The 24,447-nt window shown below is 45.4% G+C and overlaps 10 protein-coding genes across 11 annotated transcripts; 4 read left to right on the top strand and 6 right to left on the bottom strand.

Annotated features, from left to right (window-relative positions):
* Positions 1-1,789: 1,789 nt before the first annotated feature.
* Positions 1,790-3,975, bottom strand: TrAtP1_007246 (uncharacterized protein; the record flags this gene model as incomplete). The annotated part of the gene is made up of 3 exons (XM_014092908.2): positions 1,790-2,224; positions 2,287-2,946; positions 3,010-3,975. 3 exons carry the CDS (start codon positions 3,973-3,975, stop codon positions 1,790-1,792), a joined length of 2,061 nt encoding a protein of 686 aa, XP_013948383.2.
* Positions 3,976-4,657: 682 nt separating this feature from the next.
* TrAtP1_007244 (uncharacterized protein) lies at positions 4,658-7,956 on the bottom strand. Of its 2 annotated transcripts, XM_066113444.1 has the most exons (6): positions 7,814-7,956; positions 7,502-7,756; positions 7,348-7,437; positions 7,022-7,293; positions 6,719-6,970; positions 4,658-6,661 (listed from the first exon to the last, which is right to left on the bottom strand). In XM_066113444.1, the coding sequence occupies exons 1-6, from the start codon at positions 7,842-7,844 to the stop codon at positions 6,071-6,073; spliced, it is 1,491 nt and encodes a 496-aa protein (XP_065969529.1). In that variant the 5' UTR covers positions 7,845-7,956; the 3' UTR covers positions 4,658-6,070. The 2 variants fall into 2 exon arrangements, with proteins under 2 accessions (XP_065969529.1, XP_065969530.1); XM_066113443.1 differs by having other exon boundaries at positions 5,000-6,661; positions 7,022-7,437; positions 7,502-7,956.
* TrAtP1_007245 (uncharacterized protein) lies at positions 5,042-6,001 on the top strand (the record flags this gene model as incomplete). The annotated part of the gene is made up of 1 exon (XM_066113445.1): positions 5,042-6,001. One exon carries the CDS (start codon positions 5,042-5,044, stop codon positions 5,999-6,001), a length of 960 nt encoding a protein of 319 aa, XP_065969531.1.
* Positions 7,957-8,530: 574 nt separating the features above from the next.
* Positions 8,531-9,007, bottom strand: TrAtP1_007243 (uncharacterized protein; the record flags this gene model as incomplete). The annotated part of the gene is made up of 1 exon (XM_014092906.2): positions 8,531-9,007. The coding sequence occupies one exon, from the start codon at positions 9,005-9,007 to the stop codon at positions 8,531-8,533; it is 477 nt and encodes a 158-aa protein (XP_013948381.2).
* Positions 9,008-9,928: 921 nt separating this feature from the next.
* Positions 9,929-10,984, top strand: TrAtP1_007242 (uncharacterized protein). Its single transcript, XM_014092905.2, has 3 exons — positions 9,929-10,200; positions 10,279-10,558; positions 10,611-10,984. Exons 1-3 carry the CDS (start codon positions 9,963-9,965, stop codon positions 10,813-10,815), a joined length of 723 nt encoding a protein of 240 aa, XP_013948380.1. The 5' UTR covers positions 9,929-9,962; the 3' UTR covers positions 10,816-10,984.
* Positions 10,985-11,236: 252 nt separating this feature from the next.
* Positions 11,237-12,493, bottom strand: TrAtP1_007241 (uncharacterized protein; the record flags this gene model as incomplete). The annotated part of the gene is made up of 1 exon (XM_014092904.2): positions 11,237-12,493. The coding sequence occupies one exon, from the start codon at positions 12,491-12,493 to the stop codon at positions 11,237-11,239; it is 1,257 nt and encodes a 418-aa protein (XP_013948379.1).
* A 1,778-nt stretch (positions 12,494-14,271) lies between these two features.
* On the bottom strand, positions 14,272-14,639 carry TrAtP1_007240 (uncharacterized protein; the record flags this gene model as incomplete). The annotated part of the gene is made up of 4 exons (XM_014092903.2): positions 14,272-14,341; positions 14,399-14,467; positions 14,523-14,575; positions 14,631-14,639. 4 exons carry the CDS (start codon positions 14,637-14,639, stop codon positions 14,272-14,274), a joined length of 201 nt encoding a protein of 66 aa, XP_013948378.1.
* Positions 14,640-15,392: 753 nt separating this feature from the next.
* On the top strand, positions 15,393-17,902 carry TrAtP1_007239 (uncharacterized protein). Its single transcript, XM_014092902.2, has 2 exons — positions 15,393-16,495; positions 16,551-17,902. The coding sequence occupies exons 1-2, from the start codon at positions 15,525-15,527 to the stop codon at positions 17,779-17,781; spliced, it is 2,202 nt and encodes a 733-aa protein (XP_013948377.2). The 5' UTR covers positions 15,393-15,524; the 3' UTR covers positions 17,782-17,902.
* A 1,448-nt stretch (positions 17,903-19,350) lies between these two features.
* TrAtP1_007238 (uncharacterized protein) lies at positions 19,351-20,654 on the top strand (the record flags this gene model as incomplete). The annotated part of the gene is made up of 5 exons (XM_066113442.1): positions 19,351-19,583; positions 19,640-19,702; positions 19,758-19,795; positions 19,857-20,062; positions 20,121-20,654. 5 exons carry the CDS (start codon positions 19,351-19,353, stop codon positions 20,652-20,654), a joined length of 1,074 nt encoding a protein of 357 aa, XP_065969528.1.
* Positions 20,655-20,706: 52 nt separating this feature from the next.
* On the bottom strand, positions 20,707-23,065 carry TrAtP1_007237 (uncharacterized protein). The gene is made up of 6 exons (XM_014092900.2): positions 22,837-23,065; positions 22,501-22,779; positions 22,148-22,428; positions 21,972-22,090; positions 21,536-21,920; positions 20,707-21,470 (listed from the first exon to the last, which is right to left on the bottom strand). Exons 1-6 carry the CDS (start codon positions 22,886-22,888, stop codon positions 21,153-21,155), a joined length of 1,434 nt encoding a protein of 477 aa, XP_013948375.1. The 5' UTR covers positions 22,889-23,065; the 3' UTR covers positions 20,707-21,152.
* Positions 23,066-24,447: the final 1,382 nt, after the last annotated feature.

Raw genomic sequence — 24,447 nt, 5'->3', positions numbered from 1 at the left:
GCCCAAGGCATTTGCAACTTCCCATGCCAACTTTTCGCCTTTTCCCAGCGACTCTGGAAACTTTCCGCTTACAAGGTCTTGGCTTTGTTCATGGGCAATTCCTCTAATATCTGCCATCACTAGGTGGGCATATTTTTTCGTACGCGCACTGAGTGCGTGAGGCAACAGCTAATATTGCGACTTCTCTCACAGTTGGTGGCAGTGCAGGGAGTGAAGTGACAGCACGGTCGAGCTTGAACCATTGCTCGCCAAAAGAAGGGTTGTGGAGGAGTAGTCCGAAAGCCCCGACGAGTTCGCCAGTGGGATATTTGGTGATAAATCTGACACATGTCTGTTAGAGGGTGACAACAATCGCAATTGAGGAAAAGGCGAAGAGTTACGGAATTTGGCTTGCGCATGCGCTGATGGTATCATAAAGAGGCTTTTGGTCCGAACCAAGCTCTTCAGGTTGGATTAAACCAAGTCGATTCATTTTTCCAGGCAGAATCTAATGGCTAAAACAGATGAGAAAAAGTGAGAAAGACCGAATAAGATTGCAAATAGCTATTGCTTAAGTCTCCAAAGAATATATGCTCCTCTGTTTGGTGGATAGAAGCAAAATAGAGGAAGAGACCACTGGTTATCTACCTGGTAGGTAGCGACTTGGGCTATGAAACAGGGACTAAATTCCACGGAATATATCCTAGTGCTTAAAAGGCCGATATTTCCTGGCATAAGGCTATTAAAAATTCCCAGGTAGTGAAAGGTTTCTTGAAAAATGAAGCTTCGAATTGGTGTTGTCTCTTCGGTCGTTATGAATTGGCTGCAGTTCCCGCCGTAATTGCCATTCGCGGTGCCAGTGCCCGCATTTGCTTTGTATTATGAGATGACAATTTGTGCGTATCATTTGGGCACTTTCAAAGCGCAAATTGTAATAACGCAGCGCATAATAGACTCCGCTGTCGGACGGAAGGAACAACCAATTTGAGATCAAATCTGCCGTCATAACCTCAATTGTTGCGCCGAGATGGCACACTCCGCGTCGTATAAGCTGCGGAGTGAATGGTTGTGTGGAGAGTAGCTAGCCACGCTAATCATGGCGTGTGAGGAACAACTGTTATAATTTCCACTTAAAGTAAGGCCTACAGATCAAATATACTGAACACGGTAACTCCGCGCCTTCAGGAGGATGATGTTTATCCTGAGGCGAAGCGAATAAAGTAATCTTTTCCTATGATCATCCGGTTTGCTGTAGTTATTAGTATCAGTGGCAGGCTTTTGTCAATGCTGCCTTGTGGGCAGCCAATTAATACCATACAGAACTATATATAGTGGTAAAAGTAAGCTCACTCCCGTATCATCCCTACTATAACCTGAATCCATAACTGCCTGCTGCTGACATTTTGCTTTACCATAATTATGAAGTGGTTTGACTTATACATGTACTGTCTGATACAAGAAACGGTGTTCAAGATATCTGTAGGCTGCAGCCAATAAAGGGCTAATGTTTATATGCTTGAGGAAAGAAAAAGACCGAGCGTGATGCCGAATTGCTGGCATCGAGAGCAGAAGATGAAAGCTATCTTCTGGTAATGAATAGAGAGTATATATGCAATTCATACTTCCACCGCCGCCAAAAAGGTAGTAGGAAATCGCCCAATAAAAGCACAAGTGCTTCCTACCTAAGTTGTGTTGGTTACCTACTTACAGCCCCGGCTAGGTTATGTTCATCATCAGCATGGTCACATAATCTCTTCTTTTCCTAAGCAAAATACTATATATAAGCAGAATTAAAAGCGATTGGAATCAGTTATTTATGCCTGTGCACAAACTCTTTCAGAACATTTCCAGTGAGTCGTGCGATATTGTTCTGGAAATGGTTCCATCCCAGCGAGCAAAGCCAATTGATGCTCCCAACGCTGAAAACAGCGCCGCCACCGCTCGTTTCATAGTATGTAACGTCGGATCTAACCTCCCTGGTCTGAGTGCCGAGGACGTTCTGGAAAGGGAATGAAATGTCCTCAGGAAACATCCCAAATCTGTCTGGGTGTCCCGTACTAGTCGCAACAACAACCGTATTGCGTGGACTTCCAATCTTGTAGTCGCATTTATCCATCTCATCGCCACTTGCGCCACCTCCAAAGCCGAACTCGCCAAGGAGCTCGTCTTCTCCAATACCGTCAAACATCCATGCGAATGATGCGTCTTTTCCGGCATCTGTTTGTTTATACGGCACGCCTGGACCCTATAACAAGTTATTAAATACGGGATTGTTGTCAAGGTATAGGCAAAAGAGTTGCAACTTACCGGACCTTCTGCACAGCAGCCGACGCCGAACAAGCAATTAGCAGGTAGGCCTCGAGATCTCCACAATAGACCCGACTGCCCATTGCTGCTGAAAATGCGATCACCCCCGGCACAAGTGAATGATCTTATCCCTTCTCCTCCTCTGCGAATCTCAACTCTATGGAAAAATTCGTCCCGAGTGGCACAGCTCCAATAGAAGCCGTTTCCTCCAAGGTACATCACATTGCCACCGGCCTTGATGAAGTCTGAATATGCGCCGAGGCTCTCAACAGTATGATATTCTGGATGAGAACCAGTAATAATGGTGCCATAACGACTAATACTGGCTTTTCCTGAAGTATGCAAGTCATGATCGCAAACAACGTCGTATGGAATGCCGCTTTTTTCTAGAAATTCTAGCATTAACAAATCAGCACTAAGGCCTCGGGGTCTGTGAAAATTCCAACTGATGTAGTCGGGACGCATATTCAGAATCGGCCTCTTGGATGTTGAGTATATTACCCCAGATCGATCGTTGTGAAGGTCGTAGCAAGAAAGTCCTAAGTCATTTCGTCGTACTGTTTTTTCCGCATGCTTATCCGGTATGGCTTTCCAAGTGGTATTCACCACATCTTTCAGATGCGCCCGGTCAAACACGTGCTCGTTTGCATAGGCAAGATACTTTCAAACCGGTATTAGTATGAAGGCAGATAGAGTGAGATATGAAAGGCTATAGGTACTCACAGTAAAAGTAGAAATTATGTACGCAACCTTTGCCCCAAGTGCTGCACTAGTAGCTGATGTAGGGCGTACATAGAATGGTACGGTATCTTTTGCACTGCCATTATGTGCTTCAATCTCGATCGCATAGACACCAGATCTCAGGTTATCGGGCAAGGTTATCGAGAAATCAGTTTCCCAAGCCGCATCATCAAGATCATCTTCATGGAAATGAATGGCTCCGTAGCCGTATTTTGCTTTAGTCCAGTCTGATTCCATGCCGTCCCAATCGTGCCCCGTCACTGCTCTCGTTGGTGCATTTATCAGACGACCTTCTGCACCTGCCCTGTTTCCGGACACATCAACGAGACTGTCAGTTGGGATTTTTAAAGAGAAATCCCATTTCGCTAGTGTGTGGTTATTGGAACAAGCCGATCTCATTGTAGGGCTATCAATACGACCATTAAAAAAATTGATCGCATGGTTGGATGCTTCATCGGGGCCAACAGCAAACATTGCTGATAGAGTTAAAATGCATGGCTTTGTAATATCCGCTTCGTAGTCAAGGGTCTTTCTTCCGCTGCTAGCTGGCTGAGGAACGTCTGTAAAGGTAGACTTGGGATTGATCTCATATTCAAATTCTGCTCTTCGAATAGTGAAGCGAAGCTCAACCCACCTTTTTAGATCTGGTTTAAACCCAGTAGACACCACTTCTACCGTTTTGCCTGTTCCGATCCAGAACTCGAAGGAGCCTCCAGCAGTCAATACTGCTGCGTATCCAGTCTTTGCTGGTACATCAAGAGTTGAAACCAGGGTTTGGGCATGCTTCGCTTCAACAAGATGCGATTGGAAATAAAGACTAAATTCCAAGCCGGTTGTTCCAACTTGGTAATCTCTCTTAGAAATGATAGCGTAGGAGCCTGGATGCGCAACCTGATATCGGCCCTTACAACTGCCAGGCAATACGGATGAGATGATTTCGGGCTTCATTCCTGATGTATCGGCACCTTGGGGACCATGGATGAGACGAGTGACATGATAGTTTAAGTCTGGCTCTGTTGACGAGACCTATCAAGGCTATTTTAGTACGTAAAAGGCAGCTGCGATTCGACTAATGCCGCGAAACAAACAACTAGACAAGCGGTACTCAATAGAAAGATTTTGAGGCATGTCAAGAGATAGAGGCGTGCTTGTGGTTATTGTTCTGGTGATTTACCTTAACGCCAATTGTACTGCCAGGACTAGCAATCCACGGATCGACATAGCCAATGATTTCTGGCGGATTGCTAGCAGGAGGGCTCTCCAACATAATCATGAAAATATGTGTAGCAAGGTATTAGTTCGTGAGAATAGATAGTAAGAAGCAAAAGTATTGAAGGTAGGGGAAAAAATGAACTTGATCTTCACAAGACTTCAAAAGAGAAGGTTGAACGTGGGAAGCACCAAAGACACCCCCATACAATCTTGTTCTATTCACAGCTTGCCGCTGAAGAAAGTTCAGGCTGCTTTTGTATAACATTGGACGCACTCAGGGCGGTATCCGCTATCAGCACCACTAATGAACTGGGGTAGTTCATCCTTAGCGCAGCTAATGTGCGACATATCGACCGTAGCTCTTCAAGGTACAGGTAACAGTGCCTTTGATCGTAGGCGCTCGTATCAATGTTGCAGTTCCAGTCTTACTGTATGGAGAACATCTAAGAGCTTCTAAGGAATACCAAAGACGGGCTATTTGCGCCCCACCACCTACCAAGGATTGATCTCCTTGTGCCACTGCTATTGATAGCGGAGATGTCATATTTGGTAAGGCTGCTCCCTAGGACTATTAGTTTTACTTCAATAGGAATGATCCAGGCAAAATGCGGCGGCTCTCGCATGAAGTCGCTACAGCTCTCTTGATGGGATGGTTATCCGAGAACCGAGTGGGAGAAGTTATAACAGCACTTTGGCCCTCACTTTGAAGACTATTCAAATATTAGAGAAGACAGGAGATTGAGTTTTCGAACTCACAGACCGAATAATAAGAAGGAACAAAAACAACTCAAGATCAACAGCCATGACTGCACAAAAAAACAAGGTTGAACAGCCAAGAATCATCAGATTGACTGATGAAGAATTGGAAACAAAGACAATGGGATCCTATAATCTGCAGGCTGCCCTTGAAGCTTTGCATGCAGATGGCCTAGTTGTCCTTGAGAATGCGGTTGACCCAGCTCACTTAGACCACCTCAATCAACGGATGGTTGCCGATGCAGAGCAGCTAAAGACGCGCGAAAAAGCTCACATCAATTTCAGCGCAGAGACACGAAACTTCCAGCAAGAGCCTGTGCCAGAAGAAGGATACATCTTCGACGACATTATTGCGAACCCGTGGGCTGCCGAGATTCTTGAGCACATGCTGGGTCCTAAGCCGAAGATCCGTCTCTACAGTGCTAATACAGCCTTCAAAGCCGAAGCACGCCAGCCTGTACATATCGACATGGCTCTTGGGTATCCCCGCACGCCATTTGGCTTTTGTGTCAACATCAATCTAGTTTCAACCTCGCCGGAGAATGGGGCTACTGAGTTTTGGCTTGGCACACACAACGACCCAGCGTTGGAGGCACTCACTATCAATGGGCATGGGGATGACGGTCCTGATCCTGCTATAGCCCTCGAGAAAAAAGCAGCTCGAGCCAAGGAACTTGGCGTGCCCATCGATTTTGCAGACAAGCTCGTGGAAGAGCGCCGTAAAGTGCGGCCACCGATTCAAGCTAGCCTTCCCAAAGGCTCCCTCATCATCCGCGACATACGCATATGGCACGCGGGCATGCCCAATCGGACCGACGATACGCGTGTCATGTTGGTAACAGTTGCTGTGGCTCCTTGGTACCGCAATAAACAGAAGATTCTGTTGCCCATGCGGTGGCAGAACAGGATTCAATGGGGAAAACTTGATCCATGCATCGAATGGGTAGAGAACGATCGCAACTATCTTCAGGGCTCACACGACATTAGTCTAGCGCAGCTTCCTTGAATACATTTCCTTGAATAGAATAGAGTGCCAGAAAGAGACACCGATATTAGATATATAGTAAGAGATATATTATGCGAAGAGCGGCAGGGCTGGTGCCTTTGAAATGACCGCGTTGAGTATCCTACCGTAATTCACATCGCTCTCAATAGTGAGGTCGTTCTGATTCCATATAGACTCGATCATCTGTTGAATTAAAACGACATGATCTGATCGCTGCCCCAGTTCTCGCCTCGTGTCAGATAGAATGTCTAATATTTGGAGACGTTGTTCATCTTCATTAGCCTCGCAGGCTATAACGAACAGCGGCCATGTGCCCTCACAAAAGCCAAGGTTTTTTAGAAGCAGAATGCCTTCCCGAACCAATCGCCTGTGCGAGAACGATGATGTGGAAACGTATGATACAGTACGGTTCAAGTATATCAACGCAGCATATCGATAGAGAGAGTTGATCTTATCTTGCCTGCTGAGTGATGACTCAAAGTCTCCGTGAAAAGTCCCATATTCTCCAATAGTTCCGTAGAGACTTTGTCGAAGATGCTGAATACGCATCATATCGGCGTTGTCATATGGAATATGGCTGTCTCCATTAGGTGACGGTCGCTTACAAATGTGTCGAACCAGATCAAGAACAGCTATAGGGCATGTAGCTCCATCGGAAGCCTGCTACCGTATCTATCTCAGTACTGACAACCTTCAAACAATGAGCAAAGAACTTACCATAGAGTTTCCAACAGATATTTTGCTGGGCCGAATCGCTAGAGGTCCCTTGCAGAACGTATCAATAGCATCCGCCTCTGCCCAGTGCCGGATGCTGAATTCAGTCATGACTTCGTGGTAATAAATCCAGTCCATCAGTGGCATGCAGTCATGTTGATAGAGTGTAATTGAAGGCGAAACAGCCGACATGATCTTCTTTGCTCCGCACATATAGAAGCGCCAGAGCCCTCCGGGATTAGCCGTATTGCAAATCTAGGTGACTTAGCATGTGTCAATTAAACATACGAGGGTAGTTTGACATACTTCACACTGAAAAAGAAGCATAGTTGCAATCAGATTTCGGATGACGCTTTCTCTGTCGACCCGAGTTATGTCTCTCTGTAGCATTGAAATAAGTCGCGTCTTATAGTACTGGCTCTTTGAGGGCCCTGCAAGTAATACAGATGATAGCGCGAGGATTCCTTCGAGAACAAGGTTGAAAGAAGAGTCAGGATTGGTCATTGCCATTTTCAATACGAAATATGCCAAAGATTCATCCATAATGGGGGCTAAAATCCGTGCTCTGCTCTCTTTGACTATTCCATTAGAGTTAGGGATTTTGGTTCCACAACAAGCTGTCAGTTGCTCACAATATTCGAGTAGATATGCGTCATCTCCCGAAAGCGAGAATGGTGAAACATGTAGTGAGCGTGGTATTGGAAACCCGTGTAAATAATCGGCTATTAAAAACACGTCAGCAACCTGCTTGGGGTTGCACAGTGGCTGGCATAAGAGATTGTTTACCAAGGTTGAGTTTTTCTTCTAAAGCATCTGACAGCGCGACATCTGCGGATGAGACGTTCAAAAACACTACACCACGCCGCCGACTTCTCCGTGATATTCTTGGTGGCGTGTTTGAGCCACTGTCGAGCACAATGGCCCGTCGCTTGTTTCCTTCCCGAGGCCAGGACAGCTGCATGCCATAGCCTTTGCAGGACTGCAGCGTCTTTGCGCAGTTGCCGCAAGTAGGTTTGCGCAAGTCGCACCGCACTTTGCGCTCTGGAAACGCAATCCGGTTGAGTCTCCGTGACAGGGTGAATTAGGGGAAGTGCTTACCTCTACATGTCCAGCAACCTTTGATGCCCATCTCGGCCGGTATGGCAAATGCCGCTTCTCAGAATCTCTTGACTGCAAATCTATTTTTAAAAAGGTTCCTACAAATGCCGATGGAATGAGCCTAGCCGTCGTGTGTTCAGCCTGTGAAATAGATTATGAGCAGAACTAGCAGTGGATATACCTGAACGAGGTGGTAGAGGCTTTGCGCGCCGGAGTTAACCGCTGACTAATGGATGTGCAAGCACGGTGAGACGGAGTTCAACACCGTCTACTCGCTAGAACTGTATACACGCAGGGCTGGCTATTTTGATACTACTGTTACTAATAGAGTTCATACCCTATTTCCGAGTATATATCTTCATAAAATAGTCTCCTTAAGAATTCACCGCTTCAATAGCTAGTATTAGTTACGTAGGTAAGCAATATATCACAACAGGGTAGTAAAGACATTCGATGACCCATCTCATAATTAATACACATACGCTATCAACTGTCTTCTTCACTGGAGCTTTGTAAGAGAAGAACAATAGAGTTTAAACGTTGCAACTAAGGAACAATAATAACAACATTACTCCTGCGACATATGAACCGTTCAATTGTTTCTCCCTCCCCCAGTTTATATGTTGAAGCTTTTGTAGTACAGCACCTTCAGCACATCGCCTATTTGAAGATTTCCAGTATCATAAGACACATTGGAAACCATGGTTATTAGCTTCTTTAGATAGCTCCGATCTTCTTGAGAGCTTCCGTAGTCAGCTCCTTGAGGGTCTTCCTCTTCGCTATAAGAAAACCATCGCCGTCGAAGTCCAAGCCGCCCACGGGGTCGGCCGCTCCACTTCCATTAAATGCACCCACGATGATGCTGTCAAACAGCGCAGCAAACGAGTTTCCGGCGGCCAGATTTGCATTTCTCTTGTTCAGCAAATCCTGAGTTGTGACTTGATCTTTCTGAAACTTGGCGCCGAGGAGCTCTTCGTATGCATCCACAATTTGGTTCATGGTCGCACGCACTTCGGTTATGGGGATGCGCTTGTTCTTAGTCTTCTCTTCGTCCATTTGAAGAACAGCGACAATAGCAGCCCCGAGAAATGGGAGTGAGCATCCCGCGAAATAGTGGTCTCCGCTATCAAACACCGTGACCTTGCGATTTTTGGGATCGAACAAACCAAAATCTCCCTCCAACCATGAATCCATAAAGGCAGACGGGATAAGTGTCGTAAAGCTCGTCGGCCCCCCTTCATCGGCCAGGGAGGCGAATTTCCGAGCAGTTACAACTGGTGAAGTATCGTCGGGCCAGTTACCGCCTTCAGTCAGGAGACTCACTGCGGCAGGATGCAGAATGTCCAAAGTATACTCTGATGGGAAAATGCGTCGAACGCCAGCTTCCTGCGCCGCCTTAAGCAGTGACCGATCGACAGCTTTAGATACAGGGCCAGAGATGAAAGATAGGATTGCATCAGCTCCAGTGATAGTTTTCACAAGCCATTATGATCGTTGTAATCGACTGGGACAATTCTTGCCCCTGGTATGGATGCTGGTGCCTTTCCACTATTGGCTCGAGTCAAGATGGTGACATCGAACTTGGGCTTGGTCGAGGCCAGTATGGCGCGGATCGCATGGTCAGCAACATAGCCGGTGCTTCCAGCAATAATAAGCTTAGTGAAAACCATGTTGGATTAGCTGCAGTAGTAAAGTTCTTGAGAAGTGAGAGATTGATGATTTTCACTTCAACTTCATATTTCGCGTTCGCATCATCTGCTTATATATAACCCGAGTGAATAGCAAGATAGCCAGCATATTCTCTAAACTCTCTATTCCTTTGCGTCAACGCAAATCATGGTCTTCCGTTGTGTAAAGGCAAGAAACTTTTACCGACATCGCCATCATCATCTTCCGAAGCAACAGAAGAGACCCACCAAGCTTCAAAAAGGGGACTAGTGGATGAAGTGGAGCCGCGGCAGCATTACAAAATGAGTGCAACTATTTCCGGAGTGCACCATCGATTGATTGGTAAGATGGCTGAATGCCAGCTTCCAAATAATTAGATATATCACTGGTATAAGAAGTATAAGAAGCACAATGTAGAAATGGAAAAGAGCCATATTAGCATCATATACTCTGTATCCTTTGTGATTTTTGACATTGCACTATGACCCAAAACGTTGCTCTAATCCTGGGTTATGGACCCAAGGTTGGGACTTCTGCTGCTCGAGCATTTGCAGCAAAGGGCTACAAGGTTGCAATAGTATCCCGCACAAAGAAGGACTCGGAAAGCGAAAAAGACTATGTCCAGATTCAAGCTGATCTCTCTGATCCATCCTCAGTTGAGGGCATTTTCTCCAAAGTTATTACTGAACTTGGGCATCCAAGCGTTGTGCTCTACAATGGTGCGTCTCTTCATTTCCACGCGAAATATGTTCAATGATAAGTAAGGGTAACTTTAACACTTCAAGTTAACTCATCAGCTTCTTCGCTTGCCTTGGTGAGTTCGTCAACAATCGCGGAGCAAATCGCAGCTTTCCAATCCGATAACAATGCCAATATTGTGTCTGCGTATGTTGCGGCGCAATTGGCCATCAAATCTTTCGCTGAGCTGCCTCAACAGTCATCGAAGACTTTCATTTATACCGGAAACAAGCTCCCATTTATGGTCGTACGGCCACTATTATCTCAGGGCGTTGGAAAGGCCGGCGCGGCACACTTGATACATTATCTCGCGGAAGAGTACAAGGACTCCGGATACAAGTGAGTTATGGCAGAAGTAAAATTTCATTGTTATCTAATAGAATATGCACAGGTTTTATTATGCTGATGAGCGCAAATCGGATGGAGATCCGGTTTATGGCGACATTGACGGCGATGCGCACGGCGTATTTTATAGTCAGCTGATTGAGGAAGAGACGCAGGGACCTTGGAACGCGACGTTTGTTAAGGGACAAGGATACACTGCTTTTTCTGAGGCAGTTGTAAACGAAGCAGTTGTAATGCAGCCTCCAAAGTGACCATGTAAAAAAGAAACGCCTCATACATTCTAGTGCGTACAGGTGTTTTACCCAAGAAGCAGCATGTATATCTCATCAAATTAAAACTGTCGTTCTCTCAGCTCTGGTCGAACTCTTCGACTCATTGTTTATAATATTCCTCAATTATGTACCATCACGGCCATATGGGCAAGGACGTTATAATAACCCATATTGTAGGCGCACACTGGGCAAAACTCCACAAGCATGTTGGCTGGTTTCCTACCAGATCTATAGCACATATGGAGTGATATCGCATAGTTGAAGGGATCGGTTTAATATTCACATTTTCCGATGCCAAACCAAATGCACCAAACAATATCGACTATGAAAACTATGTTCAATAAAAGAAATAAACAATAAAGACACGAAATGACTAACTGCGCCTGCAACCTCCTAATATCTATGCGCGAGAAAAGCAAGCTGCTGCCAGAGCAGTGTCAGTCCAAGTGTTTCCGTTTTGGGTCGGTGTCAAGGTCAGTTGGTAAGTGCTATCGAATGAGCCAGCACCCCAGCCAACGTAGCCGAGGAAGACGTCAGAGTTTTGATTGAGAAATTGGTTCTGTTGGCATACGTCCTGGATGCAGGACTGAGTGTTGCCGCCGCCAGTCTCAGTCAGAATACCCTGGCGCTTGTTCTGGCGAAGCCAGGTGGCGACAGGCTGGAACGCGGTAGCGATGTTGTTGGTGACACACTCTGTATGGGTACCAGAGTTATCAGAGTCGAGGTATTTGTGGAGATCAAAGATCAGATTTGTTGTCGAACCATCAGGATTCTTCACCTGAGATAAGGCAGTAGAACTGCCATCGGTAAGGAAGTTTCCAGCGGACTGGTAGTCAGTTCCTGGCAGGGAAATGAACTGCGTCGTGGCACCGGCGTTACGGATGGCGGTAACAACAGCCTGCACGGTTGTGCCCCAAGTGTTAATATCCACATCATGCGGCTCATTCATAATGCCAAACCAGATTTTTGACTGAGACGCATATTTAGTTGCTAATTGCGTCCAAAGGCTGACAAATTGAGCATTTGTAGGGCCTCCTTGGCCAATGATTGCGCCGTTCCAACGGGCATAGTTGTGGATATCAACAATACAGTATGCTCCAGTGGCTAAACAGCCTTGAACAAGCTGATCGTAGTTGCTAATAGCAGTGGAGTCCAGTGTTCCACCCAGGTTGTTGTTAACGAGATATTGCCATCCAACGGGTAGACGGAAGATGTTTAGTTTATCATCGTTGACAAAGTGCTGCATCTGGCCGACACCATCTGGGTGGTTATTCGTACCACCAAAGTTTTTCAGTGGCGGGTAAATCTGTGAAGTAACACAGGTTCCATCAGTTGTGCAGCCAAAGTCAAATCCGGCAATGTTGATACCAGCGAATCGTGTCTGCCCAGAGCCGGTTGGTTGGGAAGCTGAAGATGTTGTGCTTGACCCAGAACCAGGAGACTTGGTCGAGGTAGTCGAAGTAGTGAAGCTGGTTGCACCTGGAATGCACTGGGCGTAATAGGGGTTCAGTGTAGAGCATGCAGAACCAGAGGCACAGTTTGTTGGACCACTGTAGCCCTGTCCTCCACATTGTCCCCAGACAGTTTGTGTCTGTGCAATAGCACCGCTCGCCATAAGCGTGGCAGCGAGCAATAACGGTCCCATGGGCTTATTCATCGTGATATCAGGAACACACGGATAGAGACGGCACTGGCGGACATGATGAGCAAGAGCCTATCTTAATAGCGGGACGAATTATGCCAGATATTCGGATCTGGCTGGAGAATCGTATTGAGCTATAAGAAATACTTACCTTGGTGTATCACAGTCCGCTTTGCTTTCAGTTTCAAAGCTTGAATGGTAAAAAATAATCCTGTAGGATTGTATAGGCCCTTTTCTGCAGTGAGAGAGAAAGGACAACTAGTGAATCAATGAGTATAATCTTGATTGGTAGTGTTTTCATTCATATCTCAATCTCTGGGCTCCCCAGTAGACTTTATACTTCTGGTGATTCATGTCAACATCTATTTGAATCTGAGCTACAGATCTAAACTAGCCGGGCCGAAGGAGTCATCTCGCGGTTCCTGAAGACTTTCTCCGTGATATCCATGTCAAGGAATAGCCATCTGAAGTGTAAAGTAAGGTAAATGAGTCCAAGCTGTCCAGGCTATCATGTTTTACGGTCCTAGGCAATATACGTACAGATTGAGCCTGAATGAGGCATATTTCGCCGTTGAGGCTCTCAAAGTTGCGCCATGATCTAGGTATCACCCGTGCATTCCTATATGCAGGGGAATCTACACTGCCAGTTGAATCTAGTATCACGTTAGCAGGGTTACATAGGGATGGCCTGTCCTTGTTTCGCCCCTGCGCTATAGCCGGTCGGCAAAAGCCTCAATGCTACAAACCCCACTAGACCCAAATCACAGAGACAGTTATTCAGCCAAATAAGGTTCATTATCTTGCTATGAAGGGACATAGATCTAGTGTATTGTTCATTATATAGCCTGACGGTTATTACATTTTCAACAGCCTTAATATGTGAGCGAACCTCTTATATCTGATGTCGTATAATTTGTAGTCGGCTCCTTTGATGACGAGATATATTGTAAAAATTAGCAGGCAAGTATATTACGTTGCAGGATGATATTTTAAGAGTAATAGCGGCAATAATATCGATATGAATGACAATAGGGGCGCCGTTGTGTGATGTATAGTGTTTTCAGCATTCCTGGTGCTTACGTAGAGGAGCTCAGGGTAATTGGCGAACCTGCAATTCTTTTTCTCTCCTGATTGAGGGTAGAATGCTCGAATAGAATGACCCCTTAATAAACAGAGATTTGAATGCGATCCGAAAGGTTACGTGCGCCAATCAACACTGGCCCTTTAATTTTAAACAGATCGCTCCAACAAATCATGAGTTATCCCGAAGCCGACCCCGCCAACCTTTCTCTCCCGTCTTTGGAGAAGAGGGGTAGTCAGACCGCTCTGTCCAAGCCTTGGCAAATAGCGGCACATTCTTGGATAGATAGAAAAGTGTATGGCTCAGGGCAGAGATTGAGATCCAATGCCAACTCTTTTGTATAGAGGCAATATGCTAGAGCGGAGGATCTCTTTCCCAAAGTCAGTGATGATGCGATTGAAAACACTTTGAAAAGAGGGGTGCTGCTATAACGTAAGCGGGACAAAAACACATCTGTGAGCCAGAACAGCAAGAGCATGATGCATACACGTATCTTTACTTCAGTGTGATTTTTTTAATCGTTTCTGCATGTATCTTTGTGATGACCAGTAGATTTTCTGTTACTTTATGCATCCCTATCTAACTCTGTTCTGTTGAACCCCAGCTATTATATATCTCGCTGTGAATGATAGTACTGCTCGTTCTCGTATGACAGCTGTGCCTTCATGCAACAGTTGATGGCGTATCTGATTGCCGAATTTCCCATATGACTTTAAACAACATCAACGATGACTTCGTCGCCAAACTTCTCCTTGATTTTCTGCACATTCTCTTCTGTTGTCCTATTTGGAGTCAGCTCTAAATTTCTCACACCACTATCTTGTGACATCTCCACTCACTGGAAAGAGAACACAGGCACCCTGGAGGCTGTGGTAGAAACGGTTCGCCCAATCAGAGACTCGATAAAACTGTAATAAATTTTAGCCTTAATTGCAATTTTTGCAAGGTGCAGCATTAACATACGTCTCGATCTCGTCGGCGATGGTGTCCTTTTGAGGTCGTACTTGAACGGATTGCTGTTTTATAATGTTAGATGCTGTAGCGTCTTTTGGAGTGATAAAGCAGACTCACGATTGCCATTGTGAATTGTTGGTAGGAAAGAGGGAACTTTGGAGAGATGTTTGCGAAAACTGGTAGAAGTCGTTGTTGATTGTAGCACAAGAAAAGATTGTAGAAATCTTGGTTATGCCCTCTTTATATTCTTCAACTCTGGCTTCAAAAATGCGCTATCCACAAATTGAGGGACCAGGTAATACGGGAGTGTTATTGACGTGGCTCCCTATCCATTCCTACAAGCCACATTGGGCATCATTATATACGTGGCAGCACGCAGCGCCAATAAGACATGTAGCGCGCAGTAATAGGTGCATTCGCCAGCAATCAGGCGCTGTTGTTCATACATGCAGCAGCCTGCAGCATCTAGCAACCAATGGATCTTGTAGATGGAACTCGCTTGCTGGTTCCGTGTCCCGCAGCGCTCTTCGCCCCTCTTCTCTCGCTACACCATTGGCTGGAGAGATGTGCGTTGTAACCAGAAATTTCTTCATGCGAGTCAAGCTGCATCTGCTTGAGTCCATTCTTACCACCCATGAAGCTTCAGCTTCAAAACAAGGGGCTTCTTTGGACGTCAACGGCAGTAATCGTCGTTGATAAACGAGTCATCACAAAACACAATTCCGTATATCCAAGCATTACATATCAATACAGAGAATAAGTCAGATCCAGCTTTGCGGTTAACAGGAGTTTAGCGCCCGCAAACGATATTCAGCGCCAATAGCTCGCCATGTTACTCCATAAGTGGAGTGGGGAGCGATTTCGTACTTGGGCACCCATTATCGTGTGTTGTTCAGGCATGTCATGGACTTGTTAGGCTCTCCGCACCAAGAACCACTCCATAGCCCCGTACAAAGCCCTACGGCTCCTTTCTTCAACTTCCGCTGATCGCATAGCTGGGCCGCGCACGATATGCAGGAACCTGGAAGGCTTTGCGAGAAATGCCAGAGTTTCGGCTTGAGCCCGACAGCCTTCCGTTCGTCGCCCTACGAAGAGCGGCGGATGCATCAGCTGGGTAGATTCGTCGAAGTCAAAGCGCGTACTGACTGCGCTCTTTGCCGATTCCTGACTGAAGCCTTTGTTGATGGGCCGGGCACTGACAGAATTTCGCAAGACGAAGCTTTGGTCCAGGGCACATGGTCTTCCATATCAGACGACCTGCCAAATGCTTGCTTGTTATTCTGGCTTGTAGCGAACAACTATGTCGACAAAATCGAATTCAGCATCAGACATATCAGAGATGATGAAGGACCTATGCTTGGAGATGCGAGAGTCATAAATGATGCGTTTGTCAACGTAAATCTAGTCAAGAAATGGGTTAATATCTGTGAAAAGGAGCACGATTGCAAAGACGTCCCTATAGAAGCGACGCGAGCTTCCCGGCTGCCTGATGGATTCATGGTGATCGATGTTGTTGATAACTGTCTGATTGGCAAGACATATCCATGTCGATACCTGGCGCTAAGCTATGTATGGGGCAATAGTATAGCTTTCATGACGACTTCTCAGAATGTTGATATGCTACGAGCGAAAGACTCTATTGGACACATTTGGAACCAACTATCTCCGACAATTCAAGATGCCATACTATTTACTCGTCAATTAGGGGAGCGCTACATCTGGATTGATAGCCTGTGTATACTACAAGACAATGCACAGAATGCGGCTGCTAATATTGAAGCCATGGACTCGATATATAGATACGCGATGGTGGGTTTGCTAGTTGCGGAAGACAATGCAGCCTCGAGAGGGCTGCCTGGGGTTTCGAATCCTCGTCAAGTACATCAATTTCGCTCAGAGCTTTTGCCCGGATTGCGTGTTCTAGGTCGCTTCAACCACAGCGCGTATTTGGACCAAGCCAAATACAGATCGCGAGGATGGACGTGCGTATTACTGCTTGGAATATTTTCGCGTAGTGGCGTGGCTAACTTTATGAAGTTATCAAGAAGAACAGCTTAGTACACGAGCGCTTATTTTCGCAAACCACCAACTATCCTTCGTGTGTCCTTCTCATGTCTATGGGGAAGATGTCCACGAAGGAAACCAGTTGGGGCCGGATACAGTTCTCAAGACCCCAGACATTACCTCCAGGTACATCCGTGAAGGTCAACCCCAATCCGTGATGTATTTCCGAGCTGTACAAGCTTATACTTTGAGAACCTTGACGTTCCCATCCGACACGCTCAAGGCCTTCAGCGGCATAGGTGCTGTGCTAAGCCAGACGCTTTCATCGGAAATGATTTCCGGACTCCCTGCGTCTATTTTTGACCTGGCTCTTCTCTGGCAGCCAGCTAGTAAAATGAGCCGTAAAGAAGGCTTCCCTTCCTGGAGTTGGGCCGGGTGGCATGGCGCGGTGCGGTGGAATGGAGATACCATGGAACTTGCGTCGTATGGAACTCTGCCTGATCTAAAGCAAGAACAACAAGTCATAACAAACTGGATCAGGACGCGTACTTGGATTGACTGGAAATACAGAGACCAAAATGGAACTGAAAGCCTGGTATGGGAGCATAACAGAGAAGGAAAAGCCGGGTGTGTATTTTGGCCATCCTCCGGATATGTTGAAGTCTCAGAAATTGGCTATGACTCTAAGACTGCGATTAAGACGAATCCTTTTGGTCGTCACTCCGACTCTGATCCGATCATATCAACTTATAAATCTCGCTACTTACCGACACCTGCCATGCGCCCCAATTTGACCAAAATTCCCGATTACCTTCAACCTCTATGTTTTCAGACGCTTTCAGCTCAATTCTACATCAAACCTTCGAATCATTACCTTCGCTATGGCTCTGTTGATCCGTTTTGGGAGCCAAATGGGCGCGTCGTCTTTTTGCTGTACACTGAAGACTTACAAATCTGCGGGTACGTTTTACTTGATGAGGTATGGAAGTCTCAGTTTTGCGCTGAAGAGCCTTACGAGTTTTTACTACTGTCGGAAGCAAATTATTACTGTGATTGGAGACGCCCGCATGAAGACCACCCGTATAAAAGGTTCAATGGCTACCAAAATTATGAAGAGTTTCACGTTATGATGATAGAGTGGAAAGAAGTTGGCGGAGACGGTGCCAAGGCTGCTGAGAGGGTCGGCCTGGGGAGGGTTCTAAAGGAGGCCGTTAGGAGTATAGATGCCAAGAATGTAGCTTGGAAAGAAGTTATCCTTATTTAAGATATTCAAGGCAGTAGAGCGCAGTATAAGAGTAGCTTTCCTAGTTGCAACGTATGCGTTGATTGGTGAAAAGCATTGGCGAGCTGCTACTGTACCTTTAATTGTTCTCTTGGCTGGCGGGGCTTACACCGAGTGACAGCCTAAAATTGGGCTGACTTCGCGGGACATAGTATATCGTAGAAGCTCTTTCAATGTGAAGTCTATCATCGCACTAAAGTTGCATTCTCAGTATTGAAAGCTGAGATAATTGTCTTGAATGTATTATTTGTCCAGAATCTATTATATTGCAACACCTTTGATGAGGGTTGTCTTCCCGTATTGTTTCTTAGTTGCGAGCTTGCCGCTATGGTTAAGCTATCCTCATCTATGGAGCATCGATGGAAACAAAGGTTCGTTAGAAGTTTACTATTCAGGCCGCCATAAAGGTGTTCTCAGCTGATCCTATCGGAAATTCAGTTGTTATGCTTTTTTATGACACGAGATTTACCTAATCATGTAAGTTCCAGCAACTTTTAGATGACGAATAGACAGGGCTGCATTTGTCAAATCCCTACTTCATTGCGATGCCAGAGTTGGAGACCCGAAAGCCGCCATTCTCTCCAGGTCCTGTCGCTAGCTTCTTCGTGGCGATCCTGCCGAACTCCGTTTTCTATTTACCGAGAACCGCTACCATGCCGTCTATGGTAATCTTGTACAGGCTTTCTCCTCGACTCACTACTTGTAAACATCCGAAAAGCAAGTTTGTGGGGTATTTTATACCTCCTTGGTTCTAGTAACAATGACGACCTGCCTAGGTAGAATGTCTTCATCAATATGTCTTCGTTGGTGTTTAATATTCTGGAGTTGCTTCGGATTTAATGCATATAAAAGATCTGTGATTGCTCAACGTAGTTATAAAGCCTAACGTATCCTGCATTACCAGGTCGCAATCACTGATATCTGGCACTACTGCTCTGAGTTCTCTGACTTTGTGCTGAAAATGAGACAGTATACTCTTCTAGCGGCGCTTCCTCTCCTTCCAGCAGTGGTTGCTGTCCCAGGTTCCGCAATTAAAGTCGCGGCTCCTGACAAGGCTCCCTCTGGCGTTTCCCAAATCGTCGACCATGCTTTCGCTTCTTTCTCTTTTCCGGCACATTGGCTACCTGACTTTGCTGGTAATACCGTTCGAAACTCGAAACACGATTGTTTATGCTAATCAAGCTTCAATAGGAAACAATAGTCACCCCAACTTATTCTCTCGTGATATTCTAGATCTTTTATATACCAAGACTGGGAAGCGCCCGTATATTCGAGTGGGCGGGACATCTGCGTAAGTTCAACTTTACCAATTAGAAAATATCTAAAGTCTTAATATTGGGAAACAGAGATCGCACTTACTATAATGCGTCCCAAGAACTGTCAATTAAGGTAGACACAGGTGCCAATGGTATCCCATCGGCAGTATACATTGGCCCAGTCTACTTCGAGGCCTTCAACAACTTCCCGGGTTCCTTATGGAGCTTCCAGGCTAATCTTGCCAACAATGCTAGCTGGGGACTCAACAATACAATGGAAGTATGCGAACGCGTAATGAACACGCTTAAAGGCAACTTGATCGACTTTGAGATTGGCAACGAAGTGGATCTCTATCCGTGTGCAGTTCGTCCTTGTGGATATACTTTAAACGACTATCTCCAAGAGTGGACCAGATACGCCGATGCCATCTCAGATAACGTCCTCAAGGGAAATCCGTATGGCCTAGACGAACAAAAGTTCTTCCAAGCTCTTGTATTTGCAAACGCCGAGCTGAATACTTTCACCACGTTAGCTTAACGCCCTTTGTCATTTATTGGTAAAACTGGAACTAACTGCAACAAAGGCAAAATGCGTTCAATGGAGGTATCGATTTGACCCATCATGTTAAATCAGTTTCTCTGCATCAGTAGGTGGCCATCCGCAACTGAATTCAATAATGCACCAGCTAAGCTCAGAGACAGTTACGCGGCTGGTAACCAGGCTTGGGTCAGACTTCAGGGTAATTTCACACGTCACACGGCATTTTTCGCCCAGCTTCACAAACCGCTAACCTGACTTAGAGACTTTCATGAACCACACGGCTGTTGTGGCTAATCTCAGCATCTACTCTCCTGCCAACAATTACTTGAAGACTAACTATCCAGATGTCACCTTCTTGCTGGGAGAGACCAATAGTGATTATACCAACCTGCTCATGAGTCAAGTAGAGGGTGTTTTCGGCAGCTCGCTATGGTTGATCGACTATCTCATGTATGGGATGTCTCTGGTGCGTGAAGCCTAGAAATAAATCACTTGCGAAAACAGCTTTCTGACTAGGAGAACAGAACATTTCTCGATTCAATCTAATTCAGGGCACCACTTTTGGATACACAGGATGGGTACCTGTACCTACAGGTAACATGCAGCCATACGTCCGACCACCACTTTACGGCCAAATTGTCGTGGCAGACATCATTGGCCATAGCCCTAAAGTCCAAATTCTACCCATTGATCTCGGTTCTGAGCTATGGAAGTTCTCTGCGTATGGCGTTTATGAGTCCTCCAAGCTGAGCAAATACGTGCTTATCAACCTGGATGAGTGGAATTCTACAACTCAATACCCTCGGCCAAGTCAGAAAGTCTCACTACGCATTCCTTCTGGATCAAGAGGCGCCACAGTACAGAGGCTTCTTGGACCAGGAGCCAGCGCTGATTCTGATATCTCTTGGGGTGGACTCAGCTGGAACTATACACGGGGACGGCTTGCGCAGTCTGGTCGGCCTCACTTCGAGGTCTTACCGGTTTCAAGAGGCGAGGTTACATTGATAATTCCCTCTACTGAAGCTGTTGTCATTACGTTTGATGGGCCAATATACTAGTAGAAGTGATTAAGTAGATCTCGATCATACATTTACATAAGCCAATGAAAAGGGCATGTTTCTCAATCGTCATCCTAATTGTCATCCAGTGTTCATGACGAACGTATGTTTCTTCAACGTTCTTAGTATAGAATTAACTATTCCAGAGCAGCATACGTACAGTTACTTAGTCTTGTAGGTTTGTGGTGCAGGAAAGCCGCATTATAAATTACATGTGGCATCGTGTGCCATAAAGTATCTTGTAAGCGCAAAAGAGCATGGAAAATAATAATGATGAGCTTATCTATTCTGGTTTAATGTTGAGAATATTGTTTGGTGAAGGGGTCAACATACTCGAAACTATCGTATTCGGCTAATTCGCGTTGTCATAAATCTTCGTGGTTGGGAATCATGTAAACGCCGTTAACTCCATAATGTTGGGCACCAATGAACGCCTGAGTTCATAACGACGGCACCTATTAGGTAGGTATCGAAATGGCGAGGGTGTGATTTCCAGGGTTACTCTCGATCATATGTTCCCAATTGCGTTTTGTTCGTTTCCGCCCAAAACCTTTCGACTTCGGCCGAGAACGCCTCTCCGGACCAGACAAACATCTTAAAAATGCGGAGAACTGTCGGCATTGACTTGTATGGGCTTCCAAATCCGTATGAGAGTTTCTGGTTTATAAGCGCAATATAAGCCGAGCGTGTTGGACCGGTAGACAGATAAGCTCCACCGGTGTATAGAAGCCAGAGGAAAAGATCAGGGTCGTCATCCCAAACGCCATTAATATCCGCTTGTCGCAGTTTTTCGAGCAACACAGTTGACAAATGACCCTATTGAGCTTTGTGAGTATCATTGTTCAACAAAAAGTTAAGACACAAGACGTAAGTGCACTAACAGGAATTGCCAAAGCTTTCCAAGCTTTCGAGCATAGCTGACAAGCTGATATGTATATGGCAAGATAACAGCACTCTAGGAAAAGAGAATCCTTTGGCAAGTCAACAAGTCTGGATTGGACCGATCCCTGATGGCTATCGTATCGCATCATCTCTCCAGTGTCACGACAGCCAAAGTTGGGCGAGTCCCGAATACACTGCAGTGCGTGTGTGTCTTCTAATACTCTGATGAATTCGTCGGGAAATAAGTGAGCCCGTGCCCGGAACCCTGGCGAAAGAGTATAGAAATTTGGAGTGAATGGATCTCTTCTCCATTCTAGTTCAACAAAAGTTGTGTGATCGAATAGTCGAGGAGATCCAGCAATAACGGCGCAGTTTAAATCTTGCCTACCACCCGTATTAGCAAACTTTCTGTGTTATATAACTGTTCCAACGTACCAGAAAATGGCACGTTTGATACTGCCATTCAAGTAAATATTCTCGTCACTGCATAATTGGAGCAGTTGGTGTATTGCTTTCATATGCAATTGAACTTGGGAGCGCATTCCCAGTCGAGCCTATGTAGTAGACTTAGTATTAGAACATTCGCATGGCATTATTCGGTGCCTACAGACCTCTACGCCTGCGAGGAGTAAAATGGCTCCTATGACCGCCACCGAAGCAGCGTTCTCTGGACGATCCATCCGTTCGCGAATGGATTTGGTTGCTCGATTCAAATACCCGAGACATTCTTGATTAATATTTCCATCAGTCACTCCAAGTGCGAAGGTGAGCATAACCGCATTCAATAGTGCAGGGTCATCAACGCCGGTAAGAAAAACTGATTCGAATGCCTGAAACTCGACGACGTCCTCTTGTAAGCTGAACACAGGCTCAGCCGCTTGCCTCTCCGAGTCTGCCCGAGATTATTGTTAAATTCATTTCGATACAACTCGAAAGAGAAAATTAAGATGTATATCTTGCTTACTCTGTTTTATCAATGCTTTAAGTCTCGACGCGTCGATGGTCTGCAAGTCGAATAATTTACTCGAAGGAGAGAGCGCTGATGTAGTGGAGGATGGAGAACCCGCCGTTTTGTTGTGTGGACTCTCATGTGTTATGCTAGGAGATTTAGCATTCTGCCTTTCCTGAAGCTCACGTTTTGCTCTGATAGCTTGCTTAATTGCATGTGATCGAGCCAAGCGTCTAGTTGTAGGGTCTTTCGCAGCAGCCGGGCTTTGGATCGCAATGAAGCGAAATGAGGTATCTGAGGAACTGTCAGCCAAATCATATAGCAACCAGTCTCAGGATTGGCTTGGCTCACCTGGTTGGTATTTCATCTCGGCTCCCTTCTGGATAGACTTGATCGAGTCCATGGAGCAAGATTATTAGGAGGGTGGAATTGGCTGTTGTCGGCTCAAAGTAGAAGGAACTAAGCTTTAGCCCAAAGAATACGGATTGACGAAGACGTGCGTGATGTGGATGTTGTGACATGCAAATTGACCTCGACGCTAAAGGGTGCGTAAGAGGATGTCTGAAGATCTATGCAAAGAATCCGTAAGCCTCTGGATTTTCCATGGACTTAGTTCCTAATATAGCAAAATCTCAAGTTGGTAATCAAGAGTATTGGCGTGACGTCCGCTTACGATAGCAATCTCAAGTGTCTAGACCTAGCTACAATAGGAAAATTGCAACCAACCATTATTTACTATTTCGGAAAATACTAAATGATGCAGCAAGGCCCGCAACCAACTGAAATAGTTTCATGCTGTCGAATTTGAGTTACGGAGTACATGCCGCCTCCCAAAGTTTGTATTACAGTTTGACTCGCCTTTTGTACTTATTAACTCAAGGGAGCTGCGTGTCTTAGGCAGGTCTGGAAGATAGCTTGCTATGACGTAAGAGTCGAACAATAAGATAAACGAAAGACGAAGTAGGCATACCTGATGTTGTCATAGCCCTAGCAACTCTTACAGCTGCGGTAACTAAAATAAAATTGAATTGAGAAATTTTGGACTTGGTCCCAGGATATTGAATAACTCGCCTGTCAACTGGCTAGTTGTGGGTCTTTGCAAGCCTTCAGCATGCTGATGCGAGCTATTTAAAACAAATGGCGGGGCTTCACGAGGAACGTGTGTAGGAACAGTTTGAGTTTGTAACAGTGAATAGGTTCCTGCGTAAGATCTCGAATGCTAGCTAATCGCCTTAATACCCGAGTTACGCTTTTCATTAGAAAAAGACCTAGCATTACCACCCATCTAAGATATATTGAAGCCCATTTGAAAGAAAGCACCTTGTAGCAGCTGTAGTGACTTAGTGATGTTACGTCCGCTAAGCAGTCATGCTCTTACCAGCATATGTTCTTATTTATACCAGATAAAATGTATGAGTTATGTGCCATTTATACATGGCTGCCTAGGCACATAGAATAAGACAATGTATGGTTGGTATTGAGTAAAGTTTCTATTTGGTCACCATCAAATGCATATTTTTAATATTATAACCTAGTCATACTTCCCCTTCTCCCTCCTCTCTATTACATTATTTTCGACAAAAGTCATGTGAACAAACAACATAAAGTACTATGTCTCATATAAGCCCTATATTGTACAGCGGTCTTGATGCCCTTGCTTGTAATCATTGAGGCATAGTTTTATGGCCCTAGACTTGCATATCGATTACTAGAGTATACTCAAGGCGGCCGCATTAGTTACAGTCTACGTACATTACGCTTAGAGATCATAAGATATGATACACCGCATATGGTAACTAAACTGTCTTCAAAAAACGATGAGGTTGTAATTTAGGACTGACCCGTCTAATACCGTAGCTATACTCTTCCATTAGGTATTGCTATTCGCCCCCGGTTCGTATTGCCACAGCCATCTGTCCTAAATCTGATGAACTTTCTCTGAGAAACACACTGAGAATAGGA

The sequence above is a fragment of the Trichoderma atroviride genome, chromosome 4 (genome assembly GCF_020647795.1).
Source record: "Trichoderma atroviride chromosome 4, complete sequence".
NCBI classification, from domain to species: Eukaryota; Fungi; Ascomycota; class Sordariomycetes; order Hypocreales; family Hypocreaceae; genus Trichoderma; species Trichoderma atroviride.
This window is presented reverse-complemented; position numbering and strand designations above follow the sequence as displayed.

Excerpts from the sequence above, each read along its gene's own strand:
- TrAtP1_007244 (XM_066113444.1), bottom strand. The coding sequence starts at position 7,844 with ATGGGCATCAAAGGTTGCTGGACATGTAGAG. Across the intron at positions 7,757-7,813 it reads AGGTTGCTGGACATGTAGAG|AGCGCAAAGTGCGGTGCGAC; the intron begins GTAAGCACTTCC and ends TTGCGTTTCCAG. Across the intron at positions 6,971-7,021 it reads TGCTTCTTTTTCAGTGTGAA|ATTTGCAATACGGCTAATCC; the intron begins GTATGTCAAACT and ends TAAGTCACCTAG.
- TrAtP1_007242 (XM_014092905.2), top strand. The coding sequence starts at position 9,963 with ATGACCCAAAACGTTGCTCTAATCCTGGGTTATGGACCCAAGGTTGGG. Across the intron at positions 10,201-10,278 it reads AAGCGTTGTGCTCTACAATG|CTTCTTCGCTTGCCTTGGTG; the intron begins GTGCGTCTCTTC and ends TTAACTCATCAG. Across the intron at positions 10,559-10,610 it reads TACAAGGACTCCGGATACAA|GTTTTATTATGCTGATGAGC; the intron begins GTGAGTTATGGC and ends GAATATGCACAG.
- TrAtP1_007239 (XM_014092902.2), top strand. The coding sequence starts at position 15,525 with ATGCAGGAACCTGGAAGGCTTTGCGAGAAATGCCAGAGTTTCGGCTTG. Across the intron at positions 16,496-16,550 it reads TACAGATCGCGAGGATGGAC|TTATCAAGAAGAACAGCTTA; the intron begins GTGCGTATTACT and ends AACTTTATGAAG.
- TrAtP1_007237 (XM_014092900.2), bottom strand. The coding sequence starts at position 22,888 with ATGGACTCGATCAAGTCTATCCAGAAGGGAGCCGAGATGAAATACCAA. Across the intron at positions 22,780-22,836 it reads CGAGATGAAATACCAACCAG|ATACCTCATTTCGCTTCATT; the intron begins GTGAGCCAAGCC and ends ACAGTTCCTCAG. Across the intron at positions 22,429-22,500 it reads TAAAGCATTGATAAAACAGA|ACTCGGAGAGGCAAGCGGCT; the intron begins GTAAGCAAGATA and ends AATCTCGGGCAG.